The following is a 12,338-nucleotide window of genomic DNA, read 5'->3' on the forward strand; positions in this document are numbered from 1 at the left end:
ACAGCTGATTTTGCTAACTGTCCGGTCAGGTGCGAATAAACCACATACTAACATACTATTCATATAATAATAATAATATTCAAGTATGACGTAAAACTGAGTATGTAGTGCATTCCAACGCCGCAGTATGTCGATTTTGTGTATGCAAGAAATTAAAGAATTTCTGAGTATGAGACGTGAGTTTACTGGACATACTTCACCGCCCCGAAATGCATGAGAAGGGTGTATCAGCAGTCTCGCAGGCTACACAACACACCCACTTTACTACAAGACACACCCCCTGAGATAACTTCTGGGATTAATGTACTTATTTTAACCTTAACCATGATATCTTCCTAAACCTAACCAAGTAGTTTTGGTGCCTAAACCTAACCAAGCTGCGACTGTTTCGAGTTTGTATATTTGGAATGTTTCTTTTTTATGCCAGAGGTTTTATGAGTTCTTATTAAGTTAAGTTCTTTTATTTTCATTGAAAATGGGCATGAAAATAGGTGGATGGAAACACACTTATTGAATTGTTGCGGTTAGTAAAAGTGTCTCAGATTCAGGGCATTTGCTAAATCCCTTATTTGTTCCTGTAGTTCTCAGTTAAATCAGAAACACATACTGTAACAGTGCCTCAAGTCCAATAGATTGTGGTCAGGTAGGAAAGAGTGCGATAAGATGTGTACACTATGTGTGGATGTGAAACTCTGTAGGAGGTGTTTTTAGGCTCATGAATGTGTGAATTACTGTACATGTTGGTGCAACATGTTAAGTGTGTGTGTGTGTGTGTGTGTGTGTGTGTGTGTGTGTCAGGTGAGAGAACGAGAGGGGGAACATTTTAATTTCCTGCATTTGAAACGTTGCCAGAGCGCATGAGAGCACAGCCATCACCGATCCCCCTGGAGGCTCTCGCAGGTTTGTCTGCACATGCTTATTACACCGGGCACCGATGCAACGCACAGACACATCCAGGCACACACACACACACACACACACACATCTCGACATTTCCCAGTCCCTCCAAGCCATCCGCAGGCAATTAACAGAGCGCACACAGCTTATTTAATTATGCCGCACGTCACGCTGGTGTGGAGAATACACACGGTCCTCAGAGAGCATCCACCCTTCCCGTAGGACGCATTTGCTCGCTGTGGCTATGCAACGCTAAACTGATGCTAATATCATCTGCCAAATTCTAGGAGGGGAGTAGTGGAGGTGGTGATGGTGGTGGTGGTGGGGGGGTTGTCTGATCCAGCAGTACAAGGCTGGAGGGAAATGTTCACATGTTCACAGGAGGAAGCCTGATGTGAGTGCCAGCTACAGCATCGTTCTATTTTGTTTGATGTAGAGAAAAATTCACTTAACGTTTCATTCATTTTGCAGCGAGCACAGAAATGCCAATCCAACATGAAACAGCACGGGAAGTGGCTTGTTGTTTTGCACAGGGAGCAGTTTTAACATGTTGAGTGTATGATGAAGACGACTGAAGCAACCTGGCGATCTGCGCAGAGAGGAAACAGGAGAGACTCTCCACTTTTACTTCCCTTCTTCTCATAGGACCATTTTTACCTCCTTGGGCATGGTGGCAGCTGACTGTTGCTAGGAGACCAGAGACCCTTCTTCCTTCAGTTGGTGCAACAAAATAATTGTATAGTATTCTGCTGTCAAAAACTTACAGGGTGGAACAAAATTGTAGAGCTGGGGATGGCCACGGATACCCAGGGATTGGATTACGCCTCTGAGAGGAGACACAATTGTGTCAAAGGCAGAACAGCTGATGTCAAGGAGAGGTTGAAAAAAAAATAGAAAAAAAAGCACAGATGAGCAACATCTGTCACCTGCTACAAACGGCAGTTCTGAAGTCCGACGTCTTTGCCAACTAGGCTACCTGTCATGTAGTGAAACGTGGGAGAGTGACTGGCTCTTTGAAATTACGATCACATACGCTTGTGATGACACACAAACAGCCCACTGCAAATGTAGAAGATTTGTAGAATGAAATGCACATATAAAGATATATTTTTATGCACAATATATACTGTTTACGATGCCTGATGTGTATATTATTTATTTACTAATGCTTGAATGTTGCTTTTGAAACACACACTTATTGGTTTTCTAGTAGTAGTAGTATGGTAGTAGTATGGTAGTAGTATGGAACCAATAGTACACAAATTGCATACTATTTCCGGTTAAATATTACAGTATGTAACGCTGGACACTCTATTTCCCACAATGCAATGTGGTAATGACGACAATGTTCATAAAGGACGTTGACGGACAGCTCTGTGACATCAATAACGCGTCACTGTAAGTGTAAGATTTTACTTTGCTAGGAGTAATATATATTTCAAATTATATCAGACTTCGATTCTCACAATCCGTCGATTTGGTCACATGAGGTTGGCGAGGGTTACCATGGTTACACGTTTCGAACTGGCAAGGAGGCTCTCAGGAAGTGACGTGGTAAGTACATGCTCAGTACGTCTGAAAAGACACATACTACTGTTTATCCACACCTATTGGGTATGTAGTGCATAGTATGTGATTTCAGACAAGTTTTTTCTTCTTCTCGTTGTCGCAATGTGGTTGCCAGGCAACCTATGCACTTTTAAATGATACAGCACAATTTTTTAATTACAGCAAATTATTTCGCGGACCCCCTGACAGAGTGCCACGGATCCCTGGGGGTCCCCGGACCCCACTTTGAGAATCACTGGTCTATATTGTAATTTTATTATGTTGGTCTAGTCTGTACACATGACGTGTATTGCATGTCTGTCCTGTTGCTCTTCTTGAGGTTTCTTCCACTTCCCTGTTTAAGGGGTTTGTTTGGGGAGTTTTTCCTTATCTGAAGCGAGGGTTGTACTGTAAAGGACAGACGGTGTCGTATGTTGTACAGATTGTAAAGCCCCCTGAGGCAAATTCGTGATTTGTGATATTGGGCTTTATAAATAAAACTGACTTGACTTGACTACGCTGTTGTTTGAAGGAAGAAATGTAGCCCAAATGAGGTTTGGAACAAGGTTCAAACAGTTTTTCAGCCATCTGCGGCACTAAATCTGCAGTCTGCAGGGATCCGGCTCTTTCACTTACTGGACTGCACAGACACATACCGCTGCGCTCAGCATATTTGGACAAAAAGCTGCGGACAGCGAGTCCCACCATGGTTGAGGATGATGGATGGTAACAATTATGAGAACAAACATTAGAGCTATCTTTATATGAGGAAAGTAACGGAAATAAAAACAGGGATGCCCAAATGCCGAGATAAGGCAATACCTGCAGGCCACACCAGGACTTCAGATAGTGTGCTTGGCTTCTTTCACTTGTGTGGTATATTTCTCAGTCTAATACTTTTATGTTATCTCTACTTATAATGCTAATTTTGACTTCTAGATAGAGGATAACGAACACATCCCTCCTGATGCTGTGATCGTGAGTGCATGGATACAACAGCAGGTACAAAATGGTGCAAAATAGAGAAAATGTAGAGGGCACATGTTCCAAAATAAAAGCATGACTAACCCTTCTACTATCCTTTCTAGGGAGCTGTGGGGCACCTCTGGGAGAATAATGTAGTGTCATCTGAGCGGACGTGGTCATAACCGGTGAGGTCGAAGCGGAGGCATTAGTCAACAGGACATGACGAAGACGAGTTTAAATATATAAATCTATACAGAGACACTTGAGTCAAGTTTACAGCCTAAAGAAGTGCACATAAAGCTAGTTAGAAAGTCACCGTGACCTTGTGGTTCTGATACACCAAGAGTGCTTACACAAAGGAAAAAGCTTATTGCAGCGTTCCCTTTGGAATAGAGAGGAGATAATGCACTTGCGCAAGTCGTGATGTTAAGAAAAGGACCCTTGACTTTTCCTTAAATTAATTTTAGTGTTTGAGTTCCAGCTCGAAGAGTAAACCATTACTTTCATAAATCACCAATAATAACGCTGCGAGCTGGAGAAGCAGAACACAATGAAGGAAACCTCTTGAATACTAAAAGTCACAGACACAACCTTGAATTGATATTCAGAGTTCTTTAAATGCAGAAACACATCAGTGCTTTGAACTGAGGTTTAGTATATTTGATGGAACAAAATATAATGATGTAATGGCCTGACACTGGCTGTATCTGCCAAGTATTGTGGGCAAAACACTTTAATGGGTGTATTTGGGAGTTTAATGTGTCTGTTTCTCTCTGATCTGCTATTTTGAAGATTGAATCAAAACCCAGAAAATAAGACGTCTGGTCCCACATTGGGAGTGTCAGTCTATTTAATGTGTAAGTCATTTTATTCAGTGTAAAACCTGAACGCCAAGGACTTTAAAGGACCCATGCTACTAGGGCTGTCATGATACTAGATTTTCACTACATGATTATTGTGGCAAAAATAAGTCACAATAACGATATTATCAGAATATCTATTGAAAAAGAAGAATAATGCTCAGTCAAATTCATCTTTAACTTTGTTTATTGTGTGTTTTGAGTCTTTTATGACAAATTAATTACATTCAAAATACAAGTGTAGGAAGGTGGAGAGCGAGTCTGTAACAATAACTGATTTAAAGATGCTAAATACAGGATTGAGAGTATTTCTATTGCCTCCACCCAGCTCTCAACACAGGGAGCTGGCAGCCTACAGCTAAAGGTGCTACCAGTGAAAACAAGGCGAAAGTGCTGACAGACATAACGGTGTTTACCTGAAGGGGAACCCGACGGTGAGTGCTATGCTTCTGCGTTGATGCCGTCAGTTGGGACACCGTTATTAGCTGTAACCGCCCAACATATTCTCAGGCAATGGTTCATATAATATCTCTCGAAAAAGTTATTCCTCCTTTTTTGTTCGTTTTCCTACAAATGTCCAGCAAAATGTGTCAATTTCCGCCTGTTGCATGCAGAAATAAAATTCCGTCTTCACAGGAAACAGCTTGTTTAGGTTTAGGCAACAAAACTACTTAGTTAGGTTTAGGAAAAGATTGGGTTAAAATAAATCCAAAAGTGGCGTAACTTAAGTACAAAAGTTACGTGACAAAAGCTACTTAGTTATGTTTAAGAAAAGATCGACTTGGTTAGGTTTAGGCAACAAAACTACTTAGTTAGGTTTAGGAAAAGATTACGGTCTTAGTTAAAATACCTCCAGAAGTGGCGTAATGAGGTACAAACAGCGGTCTCCTGGGTGAAAGTCTGCGCTTGTCTCTCTTTATATTTCAAGTTTCAAAATTATGTGGATTACATACAAATTGATTTTGTGGAATTTATACGAATCACAGTGCATTTTTACATGTCCGTGTAAAGGTAGTTGACAGGAAAGACTAGGGAAAGATGTGTTTCTTTATAAATATCCACAAAAAGGCTGGGAAGCTGCCTTGAATTTAGGAAATAAAACCAGATGAACGTGTACCTATGAATGATGTGCTGGTTCTTCAGGTAGTCGAGCGCCAGTGTCATCTCACAGAGGTAGAGTTTGACAGCGTCCTCGCTGAACTGGACGTTCTGCTGCAGGTGGTAGCGCAGATCTCCTCCAAGCAGGAGGTCCACCACCATGAACATGTCCTCCTCGTCCTGGAACGAGTACCTGGGAGCAAGGGGGGGGGGGGACACAGTGCTCACTCACCGTCCAGCGTGGAAAGAAAACACATGCTATACGAACAAAGGCAAAGACTGAGCACACAAGCACACACAGTATAGGGGCTTGTGTGCTCTTGCAAGCAGTACACAACGTCTGCAGACACACATGCATGTTTATAGAAACCCACACAAGGACAAAGGCCATATCTACGAGCTACTACAGGAGAACATGCCATATTCATGCATACGTCTAAACAAATACCGTTGAATCAGCGACCTTCATGCATAATACATAGTTATACTGTATATGTCAATGAATGCTTGAGTTGGTTTCTGTTGTGCTTCCTGGCAGGCTCTGAGCGTGAACAGTTGACGGTAAAAAAACACTCATCATTATCCTTATAACACGTCTTTGAAGGAAATGCCAAAAGAGAGAAACTGGCTGTTGAATTAGAGCTCGAAAACAACCCGTCTTTGCATGATGTGACTTAATTGAAGGCTGCTCGTGGTCCGCTAAACATTTTCGTCAATCAGGCTTACTAATCATGCACATCAAATTAAAACACAGCCTCTCAGTGATCGGGGTGGGGATTTGTAACACTCCACTCCACAATTTCTGCCCCAGACACCGAACAAAACATTAAACCACACGGCTGAACAAACTGTTTTTGTATAACAGAATCTAATTTCTCATCCAAGAAAAAAGCAGAATAATATCTTAATAGGCCCCCTGTGCCAATTTGCAGAGGAGGGAAAACAAACTTGGTGGTTTCTTCTATCAAACCCGGTTTAATGCGGGTTGCAACTGAGCCAATTCTTTATATTTTCCCATTAAAGCTCTGATACTGTGCCGATATTACTTCTTTTTTTTATAGCAGCAGGTTCCCTCTGTATCTTCAGGCTCGGTCCTGAACACTCATGGGGACATTGTGATTGGCCCTATTCAGGTGCAATTTCCTGCCTCCGTATAAGTGAGAAATGAGGCCTGCAGAGCGAAAATCATTCCATCTCTTTGCACAGATTGGTGGCTCTGCCTCAGATGAAAGGACTGTTTCTCTTCTCCTAAAACGCCACGTAGATTAATTGATGAAAGGGCCTCGACTTTCATGTGATGGGATAGATAATGGCACACTCTACTGACTCTGTGAGCACAAAAACATCACATATAGCTTTGTATTAACATCAAAAAGTTTTCCAATGTTTCCTCTTTTTCATTACACACCCTGCCAGCACTGCAAGACAGTCCTGTAGCATGCACTCAATAGGAAATGACAATAGAGCCACCTACATGAGACACCGTGAACCAACCTGCCCCAACCTCTCAAATATCAGCCTCACTATTAAAACACAGAGCGGCCGCAGCAGATGGCCGGCCCCCAGGATGTTGTTGTTGCCGTTGGCGGGGACTCCTCACCGTCACCTTTTTATCACCTCATTGTCACAGTCTGATTCACAGTATCCAGCTGACAGATGAGGCGGCACTCGCTATCTCACTGTTCCACAAAAACGCTTTTCCCAAATCCACTGCCGAAATATCTGGGCTCCCAAGAGAAAGACTGCAGCGGCTCGGTCTGGTTGTCAATTCCTTCCCCCGCTTTCGCTGAGGTGACAAGGAGATGTCAGATACGGGCCGACAACGGGAGCATATGAAAGCTCCGGCGCTGACAAGCCTCATCACCTTTAAGACTCTCGCCAAGGATTGGGACAGGGAGGAAACGCAAACTTATTCCCCATTTTTTGGGAACACTTCGCTCCAGATAAACACAATGTAAAGTCCACCAATTTGACAGTCCTGAAACTCAAATAAAGGAGTGTTCTGCTGTCTGGGAGCGGAAAGGAAAACTGGGTAAACAATAAAAGGAAGGGAAAGTGACAAGTAAAGTATTAGTTGAAGGGCACTTGAATCCATCCCTTTTTGGCACTTATTGATATCTTAGGGTAAAGGGGTCAGTATGCTTCAGACAATTTTTGCAATTTTCCCATTGCCCACTTCATGTAGCAATTGCCCAGATATGTGAAAGTATAAAGGGTTTGAACGTCTCTCTCAAGCTCCTTTTTTTCCTTCTTCATGCGACTACTTTAGGGCTGCAGCTTACCATTATTTTCATTGTCGATTAATCTGTCAATTATTTTCTAGATTAATCGATTAGTTGTTTGGTCTATAAAATGGTGAAAATGTTGATCAGTGTTCCTAAAAGCCCAAGATGACGTCTTAAAATGTCTTGTTTTGTCCAGAACGCAAAGATATTCATTTTACTAACATAGAGGAGTAAAGAAACCAGAAAATATTCATAAAATATATATATTTAAGAAGCTGGAATCAGAGAAATTTGACTTTTTTTCTTAAAAAAAAAATACTCAAACTGATTAATCGATTATCAAAATAGATGTCTATTCATTTAATAATTGATAACTAATCAATTAATTGAATACTTCCATCATGTTTCATCCGTACAACCAAGTGTCTCTACTCCGTAACACCATGAATGCTGTTGAGGGGATAAACTGTGTGCTGTTATCCACATTTTGAGAGGTCATGGCGTCCATGATGGCAAGCTTTTCACCCCATCATTCTTTTGCCTTTTGACGACATGTTGTACGATCTAGTTAGTTTCTAGCATATTCTGGCATTAAGCAAAGTAGTCCAGGCTTCCCGCTCCCTTTCCACTTCCTCCAGCATGTTCCTGAGGGATCCCAATGTGTTCCTAGGTCGGATAAGATATACAATGTGAGCATGCTCAGGGTCTACCCTTGGGTCTCCTCCCAGATGGACATGCCCGGAATACCTTTACAAGGAGATGTCAAGGAAGAATCCTAATCAGATGCCAGAACCAGCTCAACTGGCTCCGTTAATATGAAGGGAGGGCAGCTCCACTCTCTTTCCAGATATCCTCTTCTCCTCATCTTGCCCCTCAGGGTAAGGAAATATAATTTCACACGCTGGTATTCAAGGACATCGTCTACTTTAAGGGGATGGTATAGATTGGGGATGACAGCGAGGAAGAGAGATGAAATGTGACAGGTTGTGATCTACATTCAGGCTGATGATTTCGTCATCATTAGGCTTTGAGTCATTAAGAACGAACGCATAGAACAGACATTTCCAGCAATCATCTGCGTCTGCATCAATCACGGGAAAAGAAGAATAGATCACATTATGGCTACTTCTGTAACCTGTTTGTTGGAATGCAGAATGTAGCTCTACATCTCCTGAAGAGTCCATGAACGTAGAACATGTGAGGAGATCTTCCATCCATCCAACTATCCATTTTCTTCCACTTATTCGGGAGCCGGGTCGCGGGGGCAGCAGACGTCCCTCTCCCTAGCAACGTTTTCCAGCTCTTTCTAGGGAACCCCGAGGCATTCCCTGGCCAAACAAGATATATAATCTCTCCAGCGTGTTCTGGGTCTACCCCAGGGCCTCTTACCAGTTGAGCGTGCCAGGAAAACCTCCAAAGGGAGGCGTCCAGGAGGCATCCTGATCAGATGCCCAAACCACCTCAGCTGGCTCCTTTCGACGCAAAGGAGCAGCATCTCTACTCCGAGCTCCTTCCAGATGTCTGAGCTCTTCATCCTATCTCTAAACCCAGAGTTATACCTTCTAAGTCCGCAGCTACGGCGAGTACTGGGGTCCGTGTGATGCAAATTTCGTCATCAAAGGGTGTAGGTGTAGGCTCTGTGCGGACATCCGCCTACTGGCAATTTGTTGTTACAGGTCCACACAGCCACTACTCTACAAGATGTAGCTTAACGATCTACTAAGCATGTTCGGAGCACATTCTCCGAGTGGATAGTATAAACAGAACTACTAAGCGTCCGTGGTGTCTGCAGCTGTCCGTGTATGCATAAGGCTGAGCCCAGTTATCCTACGAAAGAAGCTCCATTCGGCCTCTTGTATCCGCGATCCCATTCTTTCTGTCACTCCCCAAAGCTCATGACCTTAGATAAGGATCGAAACGTATGGGGCCGGTAAACCGAGAGCTTTGCCTTCCGTTCCAGCTCCCTCTTCACCACAACGGTCCGATACAGCGCCTGCATCACTGCTGACGCTGCACCGAACCGCCTGTCCATCTCACGCTCCACTTTACCCTCACTCATGAACAAAACCTTGAGATACTTGAACTCCCTCACTTGGGGTAGTGACTCACACAGACTTGGAGTTACTGACTCTCATCCCAAACACTTCACACTCAGCTGCAAACCGCTCCAGTGCGTGCTGGAAGTCACTGAGGAGATCTTGACTACTAGGTAAAGTTAGCTAGCAGCATGCATCATTCTATCTGCTTGCTTGTTAGTTTCGCTCTACCATATGATACAAGATGCAACCTTGAGTAGAGGTAAGTCTAGTATTCACTCTCCTTTCAGTTCTGTTTGTTTCCACCAACTCCTGAGGGAAATATTTGTCTCTTCAGCTTCTAAATGCTCCACTACATTCATTAGCAAGTCACTAACTGTCTGCTGTTTGGTACTGGGCAGGTAGCGTACAGTTGATAGGAGCAGTGAAACTGAACCAAACGGTAAAGTTGCGGGCTGTAAGACCAAAACAATGAGCTGGAAGAAAATGAAATGCTCTGTAGAGCTGAAGGGAACTGCAGAGTCAAGTGTCATTACATCTATAGTCAATATAAAAATATTGACTAGTGCAGCTTTAACTATTTTATGAATAGAGCTTCACTATAATGGGTCAAAGTAATGTTTCACCACTAATCTAGTTTTATGTGCCCTCTGCAGCTCCTCATACGGAAAAATTAGCACAATTTACTGAGTGGTGCTTTACAATGAGCACAGACGAATTGCAGGTCAAACCCTTGAGCGTGAGTGAATGCCTGGCAGTAATCTGGCGTCTGGGGAGAGCTGTTACTGTCCAAAACCAGGAGGAGGCCATGTGGACAGGACGAGGCTGCGACAGTCACAGCGACTAAGAGAGGAAGGTTAGCCGGCTGGAAGGAGTACAAGGAACAGGCTGAAATAATCAGGCCACAATGACAAATGGGCCCAGGGAGGCAGGGAGGAGAGGCGGAAGAGGAGTATTGAGGAAAAAGGCGACAGAGAAACAAGAGCTTGTGATTCTGTTGGCTCCAGTTGGTCTGCAAAGTTTCGATGGCCTACATAAAGTTGATGATAGAGATGGGCTGGCTGGAGCCGGCTGCATGACTCAATCACAAGACACCCCCCGCGTGGTCCGCTGTGGATGCAACAATGGTGTGAGTGAACGCTGCCTCTCCGAGACACAACACCTCCGTTGGCCTACTTTCACAAGGTGCACTTTCAAAGTCCTACAAAAAAAGTTCTTCTTTAAAAGTAGCAGTAGAAGTCCTTCAAGGCTGCAAATCCAGGGCAAAATAATCTGTGAAACAGAAACAGATGATCCCGTATTTCGCCTTTTATGACGATGATTTAAGGCTAAGCCCCCTCACAGAGCTTGTTATATCTGCTGACAGAGGGTGTAGAGGCTAATTTGTTCCACAGTCTCCTAAGGCCTTGTTCCATGCAGGCCTGAAATCAATATTCCTAATGGAGGCTGAGCAGGACACGGCACATCCATCCTCGCCACTCCTCTCGCTCGCTTTCTGACTCCGATGAAGGGACGGACAGTAAGAGGAAAGCCGTACACCGCTCCTGACTCACCACTGTTTTGGTTTTGAAAATCCTTTAAGACGATCCCAAGGGACTGTGTTTAAAGCTCTAACTCTTTGACGACAGCCGCTGCAGCAACCCTAGCTACCCTCTGCGAGTTGTTTTTTTTGACAGCACTGTGTGGCAGCGTCCATTTGGTCATGATTCACCGCTGCGTCTCTCGGCCCTCGGGGAGAACGGGTGACGACATTTGAGAGTGATCTGTTGTGATGTAACGCTTAGGGCGGAAACCTTGCTTTTATAATGATGTACTATACTCCGTAGACCAGGGGATCCATCGCTATGCCCTAATGCTGGTTATTCTGGGTGGGGAGACACGACCCCTGCACTTGGAGGTGCGAGGGAAAGACGAAGTCAGCGTCTTCTCATGTGGATTTGGTGTGTGCAGTAGATGATAGTTAATTTTTCCTCCTCCGAGGTAATCCATTCAGCGTAGCGCCGGCTCCTACACATCATATCTACGCGGCGAGGGAATGGTCGCAGCAATTATTGTGGGCTGCAAAACTTGACATCCGCCCAGCTTAAGGCAGCCTTTACCCGGCTGATGGGATTCAGTGTGGGCTTTCACAAGGCTGCTTCCTAATGAATTTTCTCTGCAGCTACGGACGGAGCTGTTCAAAAGCACAGCGGAAATTCAGGATGTCTCAATGAAAGCGAAAGCTTCAAGACAGAAAGTGTGTCTTTGTGTGTAGGTAAGAGCTGCAGGAGAACCTTACAAATCCTCTTAGTCTGCACATCTCCTTTTTTTTTTTGACAAAACAAATCAATGCCAAATGCTTTCTTAGCGCTGCCGTGTGCACCCCTCCTCTCTACGTGATGTTCGCCCTCCCTCTCTATGTGATTGCAGGAATCATTACTTCCTCTGACAGATGTTTGGTGTGTTTTCCCGCATTCTCTCCGAGTGTCTCTATGGCTCCCTCCTGGCACGCTATCAATAAAAAAACACTCCTATGAAGCTTTATCAAAGCTGGTGTTGCTCGTGACTTGCCTCTTCATTTTTGTTTGCTTTTAAGAATAAGCAGTTCCCAAAAAACACAGCTGGTCTATCGCACAACCATTAATAACACGCTGAAGTGCCAAATTGCCAGAAACCGCAACGCTCAGTGTTTGACAAGCCTATGGATATACTGGCAACTGTCTGATCTA

General features: G+C 43.9%; 1 protein-coding gene and 1 long non-coding RNA gene across 2 annotated transcripts in view; one reads left to right on the forward strand and one right to left on the reverse strand.

The window, feature by feature from the left end:
* The window catches only part of LOC119495900 (serine/threonine-protein kinase 32C-like), an 82,524-nt gene that overhangs the window by 15,197 nt on the left and 54,989 nt on the right, over positions 1 to 12,338 (reverse strand). The window contains exon 4 of the mRNA XM_037782812.1: positions 5,389 to 5,562. Coding sequence (XP_037638740.1) covers positions 5,389 to 5,562 — 174 coding nt within the window. The remainder of the gene's footprint in view (positions 1 to 5,388; positions 5,563 to 12,338) is intronic.
* On the forward strand, positions 328 to 1,788 carry LOC119495901. Its single transcript, XR_005208589.1, has 2 exons — positions 328 to 1,291; positions 1,369 to 1,788. It is a non-coding gene; the product is annotated as an uncharacterized LOC119495901 (long non-coding RNA).

This window comes from Sebastes umbrosus, chromosome 10 (genome assembly GCF_015220745.1).
Source record: "Sebastes umbrosus isolate fSebUmb1 chromosome 10, fSebUmb1.pri, whole genome shotgun sequence".
NCBI classification, from domain to species: Eukaryota; Metazoa; Chordata; class Actinopteri; order Perciformes; family Sebastidae; genus Sebastes; species Sebastes umbrosus.